Source organism: Hippopotamus amphibius, chromosome 6 (genome assembly GCF_030028045.1).
Source record: "Hippopotamus amphibius kiboko isolate mHipAmp2 chromosome 6, mHipAmp2.hap2, whole genome shotgun sequence".
In the NCBI taxonomy this organism is placed as follows: domain Eukaryota; kingdom Metazoa; phylum Chordata; class Mammalia; order Artiodactyla; family Hippopotamidae; genus Hippopotamus; species Hippopotamus amphibius.
In genome coordinates, this window is record NC_080191.1 from 20905738 (window position 1) to 20918705 (window position 12968).

Genomic DNA, 12968 nt, shown 5'->3' on the forward strand with positions numbered 1-12968 from the left:
GGTGGGGCTGTGTTCACACCTTGTTGGTTGTTTGGCCTGAGGCTACCTAGCACTGGAGCTTACAGGCTCTTTGGTGGGGCTAATGGTGGACTCTGGGAGGGTTCACGCCAATGAGCATTTCCCAGAACCCCTGCTGCCAGTGCCCCTGTCTCCTTGGTGAGCCAAAGCTGTCCCCCCATCTCTGCAGGCAACCCTCCAACACCAGCAGGTAGGTCTGGTTCAGTCTCCTATGGGGTCACTGTTCCCTTCCCCTGGGTCCTGGTGAGCACACGCTTTTGTGTGCCCTCCAAGAGTGGAGTCTCTGTTTCCCCCAGTCCTGTGGAGGTCCTGCAATCAAATCCCACTGGCTTTCAAAGTCTGATTCTCTGGAGATTCCTCCTCCCATTGCTGGATTCCCAGGTTGGGAAGCCTCACGTGGGGCTCAGAACCCTCACTTTAGTGGGTGGACTTCTGTGGTATAACTGTTCTCCAGTTTGTGAGTCACCCATTCAGCATTTATGGGATTTGATTTTAACGCATTTGCACCCCTTCTACCGTGTCATTGTGGCTTCTCCTTTGTCTCTGGATGTGGGGTGTCTTTTTTAGTGAGTTCCAGTGTTTTTCTGTCAATGATTGTTCAGCATATAGTTGTAATTCCGGAGCTCTTGCAAGAGGGAGTGAGTGCACGTCCTCCTACTCCGCCATCTTAATCCTCAAGGTTATAATTTTAAACAATAACTTTCTCCATTGTTTTAGAATCTGCTCTCTCTAGCAGATAAAATCTATCTCAGTTGATAGTTTAATCAATTTCATTTTGGTTTTTGCAAAATTCCTTTTTTTTTTCAGATTTTTAAGAATCCCAAGATCAAAGAAATAAATGAAAAATTTCTAGAAATGTCCATGTATACTGAAAATACTGTAACTATATGTAGTAAATCTAAGGAAAAACTGATGATAGAAACCTGGAACTAAGATACAATAGCTTTATTTTACAAAACAGTACTGAAATAATAACAAACCATAACAAATTTAATAACTTTATTACATTTTACTTATAAATTAGTTTGAAATAATTATAAATTAATAAATGGCATCAAACTATATAGATTATTAATCTGGTGGCTGATTTCTTCCAGCATCTACCAGAACTTCTGAAGAGCAGCCTGAGTCTTTTTTTTTTAATATAAATTTATTTATTCATTAGCTGCATAGGGTCTTCATTGCTGCATGCGGGCTTTTGCTAGTTGCAGAGAGCACGGGTTACTCTTCGTTGTAGTGCGCAGGCTTCTTATTGCGGTGGCTTCTCTTATTGCGGAGCACAGGCTCTAGGTGCAAGGGCTTCAGTAGGGGTGGCATGTGGGCTCAATACTTGTGGCTCACAGGCTGTAGAGCACAGGCTTAGTAGTTGTGGCACATGGGCTTAGTTGCTCTGAGGCATGTGGGATCTTCCTGGACCAGGGCTCCAACCTGTGTCTCCTGCATTGGCAGGCTGATTATTAATCACTGTGCCACCAGGGAAGCCCCAGGCTGAGTCTTGAAGAAGGTGGTGTTTTAAGCACATATGAATCCCTGTGACTAGAAGGATCCAGGGAATTCCCTGGTGGTCCAGTGGATATGACTGAGCTCCCAATGCAGGGGGCCCAGGTTCAATTCCTGGTCAGGGAACTAGATCCCGAATGCATGCCATAATTAAGAAGCCCGCATGCTGCAACAAAGATCCCATGAGCCACAACTAAAAGCTGGCACAGCCAAAATAAATTAATTAATTTAAAAAAAAAAGAAAGAAGGATCCACGTGTCTCTTCTGTAGGACACTGCAAAGGAAGTGTCTTCTCCTCTCCGATATTTCCTTGCCCCCAACCAACATAAAAAAGATTACAAGAAAGGTAAGAAAATGTAGAAGTGTGGAGTTCCCAAAATGCCCTTTAAAAAACTGTTAAGTCAAGGATTTGTTGGTTATAAGCAAAAGAAGGCTATCCAAATTAACTCAAGTAAAAAAGCATGGGGTTAGAAATCCAGAGGGAAATCTCATGGATTCCAGACACAAGTATGGAAATCAGACCACTGTTCTCTTGATCTTTCTCTAGGGCTGTATGATTTCTGCTTCCTTTTGCACATCTAGGTTATGGCTTATTTCTGAAGACTGGTTTTCTCAGTTTATTTGTATGCATTCAGCAAAAAAATGGTTTCTTGTCCTGAGTCTATCTGACCTTACAGCTCTACAGCCTCCATGGAGTTACTGACTCAGTATCGAGGTCTCTGGGTTCAAATAATCAAGCAAAAGAATCTGATTGGGCTAGGTGTTCCCCCCCCCCCCCCCCCCCCCCCCCCCGGTCCAGTCAGCTATGGCTCAGGAGACAAGGTCTGATACCAGTAGGGCTGCCCCTACCAGGGACTGTGGATGAGGCAGGTTCTCTGAGAAAGGCATGTGCATGAGAATGAAACAATTACTGTCTCAAGTTCCCAGATACAGGAGATGTTGAAGTGGGACTTTCTCAGCTGATTTTTTTTCTTCCTTCCTCGCTCCCTCCCTCCCTCCCTCCCTCTCTCCTTCTATCTTCCTTTCTCTCTTTCTCACTTTGGGAGTTCAGGCTGTGGAAGACAGAAGCATATTCTCCTTATTCCAAAACAAGGCAGGGTTTTAGTATGTAGCAGGTATAGCTTAATCTATTAAAAATGGGAGAGGGGGTACTTCTGGCAGTCCAGTGGTTAAGACTCTGTGCTTCCACTGCATGGGGCGCGGATTTGACCCCTGGTTGGGGAAATAAGATCCCTCATGCCAGCGCTGTGCAGCCAAAAAAAAAAAAAAAAGGAGAGGAGTATACTAAGGCTGCTAGTTTCCCAAGTTATTTTCTAGTGTGCAGGTTGAAAGGAAGCTTTTGAGTAACTAACTAAAACCTGTTTCCAGATGCCAGAATAGCTTTTGTTCTAAAGCTCCAAAAGAAGACATCCTAAGAGAGATAACATATTGATACTGATAGTTTACTGATCCAATTATTCCTTTAATTATCTTTCTCAAAGAAGATTACAAGAGAATAAGACACAAACAGAACTTAATTCTTTAATATTTTGGTTCCATTGCCCTAATTATAATACCATCCTAAGTGTGATGAAAACAGAACAATCACATTTTACTTCTGATTTTTAATAGTTTGTAGGGATCACTTCCTTTTTATTAATTAATTGTTAATAGGTTATAAGTTGTAGTGAGAATTTACTTTTACTAGTGCTTTGCATAAAACATGATACATTTAGTTTAGCACAGTGCCTATCAAGAAAGGTACTCACTGAAATAAAAAAAAAAAAAAAAAAAAGAAAGGTACTAATGTGCAGCATGGTAACTGTAGTTAATAATACTGTATTACATATTTGAAAGTTGCTAAGAGAGTAAATCTTAAAAGTCCTCATCACAAAAAGAAAAAAAAAAATGTTTTGTAACTATTTTTGGTAACAGTTGGTAACTAGACTTATTGTGGTGATCATTTTGCAATGTATACAAATATCGAATCATTATATTCTACACCTGAAACTAATATAATGTTATATGTCAATTATACCTCAACAAAAAAATAAGTAATTAACAAAAAAAAGAAAGAAAGCCAGCCCAGGTACTGCTTGAGCCTAGGTACCTAAAGCTCTCAGGTAAAAATATTTTTTTTGAAGATATTGCCCCCTTGTCTATAAGCTTCCAATATTGCTGCTGAAAAGTCCAGTGCTCTCTGATTCTTTATCCTTTGATTTTGAACTTTTTTTTTCCCTTGGAAGCTTTTAAAATCTTTACCCAAAGTGCTCTGAAATTTCGCAGTTACGTGCCTTAGTTTGGGAGTTTTTTTTTTTTTTCTTTCATTGTGTGGGCTACTGGCTGAGTCCTTTCAATCAATGTCCTGTTCTGAATTTTTTGTTATATTATTTCTTTGATAATCACCTCCTCTCTCTTCTTTCTTTCTGGAACTCATATTATTTGGGTATGGGGACTCTTGGACTGATCAACTAATTTTCCTATATTTTCTCTCCTGTCTTTCAACTCTGGCTTACCCTACTTTCTCAGAGATTTCTCTAAATTTTATCTGCCCCCCCCCCCTTTTTTAATCACTCTCAGCTATCCTATTTTTAATTTCCAAGCACTCTTTTTTGTTCTTTTAATGTTTCTTGTTTATATAGTATTCTGTTTTTGTTTGTTTCGTTTAGTTTTTATGGATAGACTATCTTCTCTTATCCCTATGGAGTATAATTATGGTCTTTTTTCTTAGAAGTTTACTTCTACTTCCTGTTATTATTTTGTTTTCTCTGGTTTCCTTTTTTCCTGTTTACTTTGATCTCTCTTCAAACATTGAAAGCTTCCTTCAAATATCTGATACCTGGCTGTTAGTATTTAAGCGTGAAGCGCTACAAAACAGATTGTAAGCTGTTGGATTCTAAACCTCACCATAGGAAGACCAAGTTGCATTTTTTCAATTGAAATGAGCCTCAAATGTCAGTATGTAGATAGAGTTCTTTCATTTGGAGTTACTCAGTTTCTATGAAGTAGAAGGCTCCAAACTCTGGGATATAAACTTGATTCTGCTTTCTTATGTCAAACTAGCACTGGGGGGAAGGGGAGAATAGGGCTAATTTTCTCTAAGATTTATAAATTAAATATTCAAAAGAACTTACTTCCTATAGTACTTTATAGGAAATTTACCTAAAATTTAAAATTTAGGTAAAATTACCATAAGCAAGAGACACAATAACTAAATTTTTATAAATATTTGTCCTTAGAAAATGCAGACTTTTAAATTTCACCGTGACAGGTTTTTTAAGATGGACGGTGGGACCGAAAAGATTAAAAACCTCTACTCTAAGAAGACTTAATGTTTACCAGCGGCATTGGAAGACTAGGAGAGAATTGGGGGTTTGGGCCTTTACGCCACAGCTATAAAAGGCTATTAGAAGCCACAATCCAGAAATAACAATTCTGTAAACTTTCTAGAACCAGTACCTGAGACTCAGCTGGAAAAGCCCCGCCCTGGACCCTGCATGTCACAAACGTACCTAAAATGCACTTATTAAACAACACATGGGCACCACTGATACTTGGAGTCCAGTGCATATTGCTGGTATAATCATGACTCATAAACACCCATTCCTGGAAATACCACCAGTTATAACCCAGGGAAACAATTCTCCACATCTCTTGCCCTATGTCTATAATACAAAAGGCAACTGAATACAAATACCATGGTTTATGGTTTATGGTGCAGTTGTCATAGGAGAAAGAACTTGCTTTGGAATGTGGGGAGGATTTGAATAGCAGAAATAGTTAGATAAAAGACAGAATAATTAACTTGTCAAATGCTTCCTCTCATTGTAAATGCAATAGTTTTGGCCTAACGAAGTATCTTTCCTAGTGCCAAGTATCCATTTTTATGCTTCTCTCAGGACACCAGAGATACTCACAAATTAAGAAAAATTTCAAACAGTTGAGCATAGTGGCTGGGGAACATTTTACCATACTGAACACTTTTGTATTATTCTTCAAATTGTGTATATGTAGGTATAGACAACATACATGAAGTGGATACAAACTCTACATTAGCAAAATGGACACATTATACTAGAATTGCAGAGTTTGATTTTCATAAAAATATGTAATAAGGTTTCATTAAATTTTCAAAAATTAAATTTAAAACCTTTATAATTGTGAATTTAAAAGTTGTCGATATCAAATAAAATTCATATATTTATGTTTATGATTTTTTTTTCTGTTCAGGAAGCATTTTATTGTTGCTCCAAGGTTAAGAATTTTCACTTTTAGAAAATCAGCACTTTTAGAAAACCTCCTGCACTGCTCTGCTTAGCTTCTGAATCTTGGTTTTTGCAGACATATCAACATTTCTCTCCAATACGGACAATCATTCCACCCATGATTGATGGATCAATCTTAACTTCCAATTTCAACACTTCGCCTTTACTCAGGAAGCTCTTCAGGACTGTTTTTAATTCAGTAAGAGTGGCTTCATCTAAAGGAGATGCAGTGGTAACTGTACATGGCACTTCTCCACAGTGGACACCCATGGTGGAAAAGGCAGAAATGACCCCAGGGGTGTTGTTCAAGCGACAATTTTCAGCAAGCAAATTGATCAGGTTGGACGTGAGGGGAGAAAGCTTCTCTTTTGCTGTCATGTCATTCAGGCTTTTCACTTTAACGGAACACTTCACATAGGGACTCATAATAGAAGTGGCCATTTTGGGTTCCTTCAAGATTTGTGCTACTCTCAACAATTCCTTTTCTACTTGCTCCAGTTTATTCTGTTTAGATGCAGCAGAATAAAGAGCAGTGGCATAGCGACCCTCGATACCATATATCTGAACAGGTGGCCTCACAAGCTTGGCAAACAGCCTCGCCACAGATGTACTGAAGCATCGCACCTGCAGGAACAGCCCGGATGCTGCCGCTGCGGCCATCTTCTCCTGGGCGGCTGTCTATGTTTATGATTTTAATGGGGAATTATACATTTGGCAGGAAAATAGCTTTTTGAAGTATCTGAAAAGAATTTTAATTTGTGATTTTTTTTAAATTTACTTTAATTTGTATTTTATATACATTCAAAATAATTACTTTTTTAATCTTGGATGACAGAATGAGTACAAGTTGAGGTCATGCTAGAAAAAGAAGACAGAAGAGTGGAGCTCAAAAACAGTAAAAAAGAAATCTCAAAAGGAAAAAGAATACAAAAACCTTCATAGAGGCTATCTGCTCGAATATTTAAAAACTGAAACAAAGTGTTCATGAACCACATGAACTTTGCAAACAGCACATTACAAATTCTTTGCTTACTGAATATTTAATTACTGATGAGAGTGACTAAGAAAATTATGTTAACATATTTTGCCAGGACACTGGTCAACTACACTGTTTATAAATGGCTTTGTCCTTTTCCATTAAGGTCATTGTATATCTTTTCTTGTTTTTAACTTTATATCTGCTGTTAAATATTTAATTCAGCTTAGGAAACACCATCATCACTAAATTTGTTATATTCTGAGTTTCTTATTCTCTCAGTAGTTTCACTTTCTTCTGTTGCTTGTCTTTCCGCTCTGTCTGATACAATACAGAAGATAAAGGGAAGTCATTCCAAATAAAACTGCATTTCAAGTTTTGGCGTACCTCCTCTTATCCACATTAGTTACACCAAAGAAGTCAAATAGCTTTGGGGACAGATTCTATCTTGGCACTTTTGTTTTACGATTTAATGTAAAACATTTCAGGCATTGCAGTAGTATTCCTTTCTTCAGTACTTTTGCTTCTGTATCTTGTAGTAGTACCACGCCTTATCTGCAGTTTCCAAATCACTTTTATTACTTGTAATCCCAGTGAAGCCCCACAACAACTCACATTTACATTTGAGAAAACCATGTTTTCAGTACCATCAAAGTGACAGATTTGTGAGAACCATTGGTATACTGGTAAATGTTTTTTTGTTTTTTGTTATTTATTTATTTTATTAGCTGCGTTGGGTCTTCGTTGTTGCGTTCAGGTTTTCTCTAGTCACGGTGAGTGAGGCTGCTCTTTTGTTGCAGTGTGTGGGCTTCTCATTGTGGTGGCTTCTCTTGTTGTGGAGCACAGGTTCTAGGCACATGGGCTTCAGTAGTTGTGGCACACAGGCTCAATAGTTGTGGCTCACAGGCTTAGTTGCTTCATGGAATGTGGGATCTTCCTGGACCAGGGCTCAAACCTGTGTCCCCTGCACTGGCAGGCAGATTCTAACTACTGTGCCACCAGGGAATTCGCCTGGTAAATGTTTAACAACTGCCTCTTGGAGGGTGTGGAGAGCCCTGCTTGTAGAGTTTACCAGTTTCCTTGAAGTGAATATTGCCAGCATGGTCAACATCAAGCTACCAATGTGATGTCAACTGGCTCCTAATAGTTCTGAAAACTTAACAAATGGCTTTTGCAAACGAGGAAGTAAACTCTGACACAGCACACAGCCACTTTAAATTGACTCCAAAAGTATATGCAACATATACATGCATATGTGCCTTGTTTGAAATTAGGATTATCAAGATAAAAAAAAATTTGGATATGCCAGTGTAGTTGGTGAATTAAAACAAAAAAGAAGCTATTAAATGATAAATTATCAATATATGTGGTCTCAATTATAAATGCTTTTGAAGTTCTCAGAGGGTAGTGTGTTGATGGGTAGGTTCTAAACTGGCCTGCAATGATATCCAACTCATTGTACTCATGCCCTTGTGGAATCCACTCCCTTCAGTGTGGGCAGAATTCGTTTACTTTCTTCTAACCTTCTTAACCAATAGAATACCACAAAGGTGATGGGATGCCATTTGTGTGTTTAAGTTATATTAAACTGTAACTTTTGTCTTACTAGCAGGCTCTCTCTGTTTCTGGCTTTGGTGAAACAAGCTGTTGTGTTATGAGCTGATCTATGGAGAGGCCCACATGGCAAGGAACTGAGGTCCTCAGTCCAATAGCTTGTAAGGAACTGAATTCTGCCAACAACCATGTGAGCTTGAAAGCAGATCCTTTCCTAGTTGAACTTGAGATGAGACTGCAGCATGGATCAATACATTGATTGCAGCCTTGTGAGACACCCTGAAACAGAGGGCCAGCTAAGCCATTCGCAAACTCCTGACCCATCCAAATAATGAGATAATAATGTATGTTGTTTTAAGCCACTAAATTTGTGTAATTTGTTACACAGTAACAGATAACTAGTATAGTCAATGTGTACTAGAGTATTGTCCTAGAAAATGTTATGCGGGATTGTAATATTAGAAATTTAATGAGTTTTTATAGTGCAGGGATTGGAGGGGACTTTGAGGGAATATTGGAAGGTAAGTTTAGTTTGAAAGAGTAGGGTCTATTAGGAAGGCACTTAATTCATGTACGGGAATTCCCTGGCAGTCCAGTGGTTAGGACTTAGTGCTTTCACTGCTGGGGCCTGGGTGCAATCCCTGATTGGGAAACTAAAATCCCGCAAGCTGTGCTACGTGACCAAAATAAATAAATAAATAAAAAGTATAAATAAATTTTTAAAAATAAAAATAAAATAAAAATTCATTTATTCAACTGATACTGATATAATACCAACCTTATGCCAAACACTTTTGGAGGGCAAAACAGTATTGAGCAAAGACAAACAAGTTTTATGGAGATTAAAACCTAATTGTGGGTAAGAGGGAGCTGGAAATCAACAAACAAATAAATACAAGAGAATAATAAGAATTATGTGGAGAATTAAAGTGGAATGGCATGTTAGGGAGTGACTAGCTGACTACTGTAGATTAGGTGATAAGAAAAGCTGTGGCAAGCAAGTAGATTGTCCCCTGCATCCATTTTCTCCCTCCTTCATTCTAGTAATAGAATCTCCCAAGTTTTGACCAGGCAACTTGCTACCCAGGTAGCAACCATATTTCCATTCCTCCCTTGCAGCTAGGTGTGAACATGTGACTAAGTAAGCAGAACTGATGTTACAATTTCCAAATCTCATTTTCATAACGGATTTGTTTTTTCCCCACTTTCTCTTTTTCCCCTTTTTCCAGGCTGGAATGTAGACTGGTGTGGACCAGCTTCAATCATGTGAACAAAGATTGCACCCTCTGGTAAGAACAGGCTAGAAGGAACCTGGGTCTGTGAATGATTTCATGGAGCAGAGCTGCCCACTCACCCTTTACCAACTGCCTACCTTTGGACTGTTACGTGGGAGAGAAATAAACTTCAATATTTTTGAGTTACTGTATTTGGGGACCTCTTTGTTATACTGCTTAAGTTAGCTTATGCCCTTCTTCTACAGGTGACCTCTCAGAAGAGGCAACATTTAAGCTAAGACCTAAGTGACAAAAAAGAACAAGCCATACAAAGAAGAGGAGAAAGAGCATTTCAGATAAATGAAAAGGATCTAAAAGGAGAAAGGTTGGTATGGCTGGGGCACAGGGAGTGAATGAGTAGAGATGAGCTTGGAGAATTAGTCTGGGACCAGATCACATAGGGGTTTCAAGGCTAAGGTAGGGAAGTTTTAGTTTAAGTATTATGGGAAACCATTGGAGAATCTTAAAATATTAAAATAAGGGACGTGTCATAATTGGATTTAAAAAGATCACTCTGGCTGTTCAGTGGTAAATCATCTGAGGGGCCCAAAGTGAAGGCAGAGAGATTGGTTTTTTTTATTTTTTAATATTTATTTATTTATTTGGCTGTGTCAGGTCTTAGTTGCGGCTCACAGGATCTTTCATTTCAGTGAGTAGGCTCTTCATTGCATCTCGGACTCCTCTCTAGTTGTGGTGCAGGGCTCCAGAGCGCTTGGTTGCCCCGAGGCATGTGGGATCTTAGTTCCCTGACCAGCGATCAAACCCACATCCCCTGCATTGGAAGGTGGATTCTTAACCATTGGACCAGGAGGGAAGTCCCAGAGAGATTGTTTAGAGAGCTACTGCAGTAGCCTGGGGGAACGAATTTTAGTGCTCTGAACTAAGGTAGCAGTGAAGACAGAAGATAAATCCTTGAAATGTCTTATAAGTAGCATCAACAAGGCTAATGATAGATTGGATTGGTAGGAGGAATGCAGGAAAGAGTGGAATGAAGTATGACTTTGGGCTCGAACAACTGCTATTTAATGAGATAGTTGCTGCATGACAGGTGGACCATAAGGATGCAAGAGCAGAGCAGAGAGGTCAGCCAGGGAGCTTGAACTGAGGACAGCTGGGCTTTTTTGTTTTTGTTTTTGTGGGGAGGGGGCAAGTTTTGCTGTGAAAAGGAATAGCTCTCTTAGCACTTTAGCTTCAGTGTGCTTATTAGACATTCAAGTAGAAATGTCAGGTAGGCAGGTGTCCCAAAGGTCTGGAATTCCAAGGAGATGTCTGGGCTGGAGATACAGATTTGAAAGTCACTAGTATATGGATGTGTCATAAAGTCATGGACTGGATGAAGTAGGTCACTCAGGGAGAAAGTGCACATGGAGAAGAGGGCAGAGGGGAAGCTAAGGACACTGCAGTGTTGGATAGTATACAGATGTCAAAGGAAAACCAAAAGAAGAGAGGTGTCACAAAAGCCTGGAGAATTGTTTCAAGAAGGACGGTGTAGTTAATGTGTCACAAGCTATTGAAAGACAGTTAAATGAGGACTGAACCATTCTTTGAACCACTGGCTTTGACAAGAGTGGGCCTTGAGAAATATCCAATTTCAAGGGTTTGAAGAACAGATGAGGAGGTGAAGACCAAAAGTATAGACATGTCTTTTAGGGAGTTTTGCTGTTGAAGGAGAGCAGAAAAATTGGTTGCTAGCTGAAGGTAGAAGTAGAGTCAAGTAAGGATTTTTTAAAATTTGAGTAAGATTTCAATAGGAAGGATTACTAAAGAGAATGAGAGGTGAGGGGTACCTTAAGAAGGTCTAGGGGATGGGAATCCTTTAAGTCCTTTAGGCAGTCCTTCATGTGCAAAGCAAAAAATGTTCAATAAGAATTTTTTTTTTAAACTGGTAAAATGGGGAAAATCATCAATGATGGAAATAGGGCAGATGATAAAGGAGTAACAGATATGTTTTAGACATATTAAGTTCTGTGAACTATTTAAATAAGATTAACTGACCAACTTGGTAATTAGTACCAGAGACTTTGAGCTGCAAGGTAGTAATGATGCTTAAGAAAAATAATATATTTTTACAAAGGATCAGTCCAATTGGTACACACCATTTAAATTATCCTAGGGACGTCCCTGGCCGTCCAGTGGAACTAAGATCCGGCATGCTGCAAAGCATGGCAAAAAAAAAAAAAAAAATTATCGTATATCAAATTAACAAGGACTTACCTTGCCAAGATCTTGGCACTTTTATATTCACTTAAATTGCAATGGAAAAAAGCATAATAGTAATTGAAAAGCAACTAATTATAAGCAATTACAAGCTAAATTATGTTTATACTACAATTAGTGCTTGAGGTGATTTAGTAGACTGTTTCTTCATTTCAATAAGCAACTATCAAATACTTCTTTTATCTTTATTCCAAGTGTAGCCACCGCATTCTCTTTGAATTATTATAGTAAAATAAGCAACATTCATTATCTTTTGTCCCAATCCCCAGTTTGAGTTGGATGCTTTTATAAACATGACGAGTAGTATATGTACCTACTGCACAACATAGCTTCTTTCAACAGGTTTGATGTAGAAATGTGAACAAATTCATCTTCTTGTAAAGACAGCTACTACCCTGCAGGGAATCCAGAGTACAAACTCAAACCACATCTTCTTCATTAAGTTTTTGACGCCTACAACATTGTCTTATTTCATTTGTAGTTGAGGTAAGTCTTTCTCTAAGGATGATAATAAGGAAAAGTCTTTTGTCTTGTGACAGTGGTGATTTTTACCTCAGGTTGGGTTTTTTCTCCCATATTTCTGAGTACAAGTCACAACTTTGTTACCACAATTTTTCCACCTCAGGTTAAACTGTTTACGACTTGACAAGTTTTACAGTTTACTTGATTTACCGAAATTATAGATTCATGACTCTAAATCACGACTAGCGATAGCTCTGAATCCCTGTTATATTAATTTCCCTGCAAACAATTTCAGGTTATACTTATTTTTATTAATTTTTATTGAATGATTCTTTCAATTCTATAGTGCTTCACAAGTTTCAAGTTTCACACAGATGATTTCAAACAATCCCGTAACAAGCCCCCTTTTCCCTCTACCCCTTTATGTCCCAAACAATTTGATTGTATTTAATAAATCAGGTTCTAGAAATAGTTTTCCAGAGTAAATTCCCACCAGTTGACCTAATTGAGCACGGAGTTGCCAGTGCTTCACGACAGCTACTGCGCTTGGCCAGCTCCGAGGCTTGACGAGCCACATGGTGGGAGGTAGGTAGAGCCGGAGCCCTTCAAGGCTGGGCGCCACGTTGCTTTTTTCCCCTTTTTGAATAGGGAGACAACGCTCCTGGCTATTGTGTAAACCGGTCGAGAACTGCGTTCATTCGCACATCAGCTAAAGCGTGAGCA

At 38.8% G+C, this 12968-nt stretch overlaps 1 protein-coding gene across 1 annotated transcript; it reads right to left on the bottom strand.

The window, feature by feature from the left end:
• Nucleotides 1-5843: 5843 nt before the first annotated feature.
• Nucleotides 5844-6422, bottom strand: LOC130855396 (ATP synthase subunit O, mitochondrial-like). The gene has a single exon (XM_057738940.1). The coding sequence runs from the start codon at nt 6420-6422 to the stop codon at nt 5844-5846; it is 579 nt and encodes a 192-aa protein (XP_057594923.1).
• Between the last annotated feature and the right edge of the window lie 6546 nt (nt 6423-12968).

What these genes read in the sequence shown, in the direction of transcription:
- LOC130855396 (XM_057738940.1), bottom strand. Translation starts at nt 6,422, where the DNA reads ATGGCCGCAGCGGCAGCATCCGGGCTGTTCCTGCAGGTGCGATGCTTC.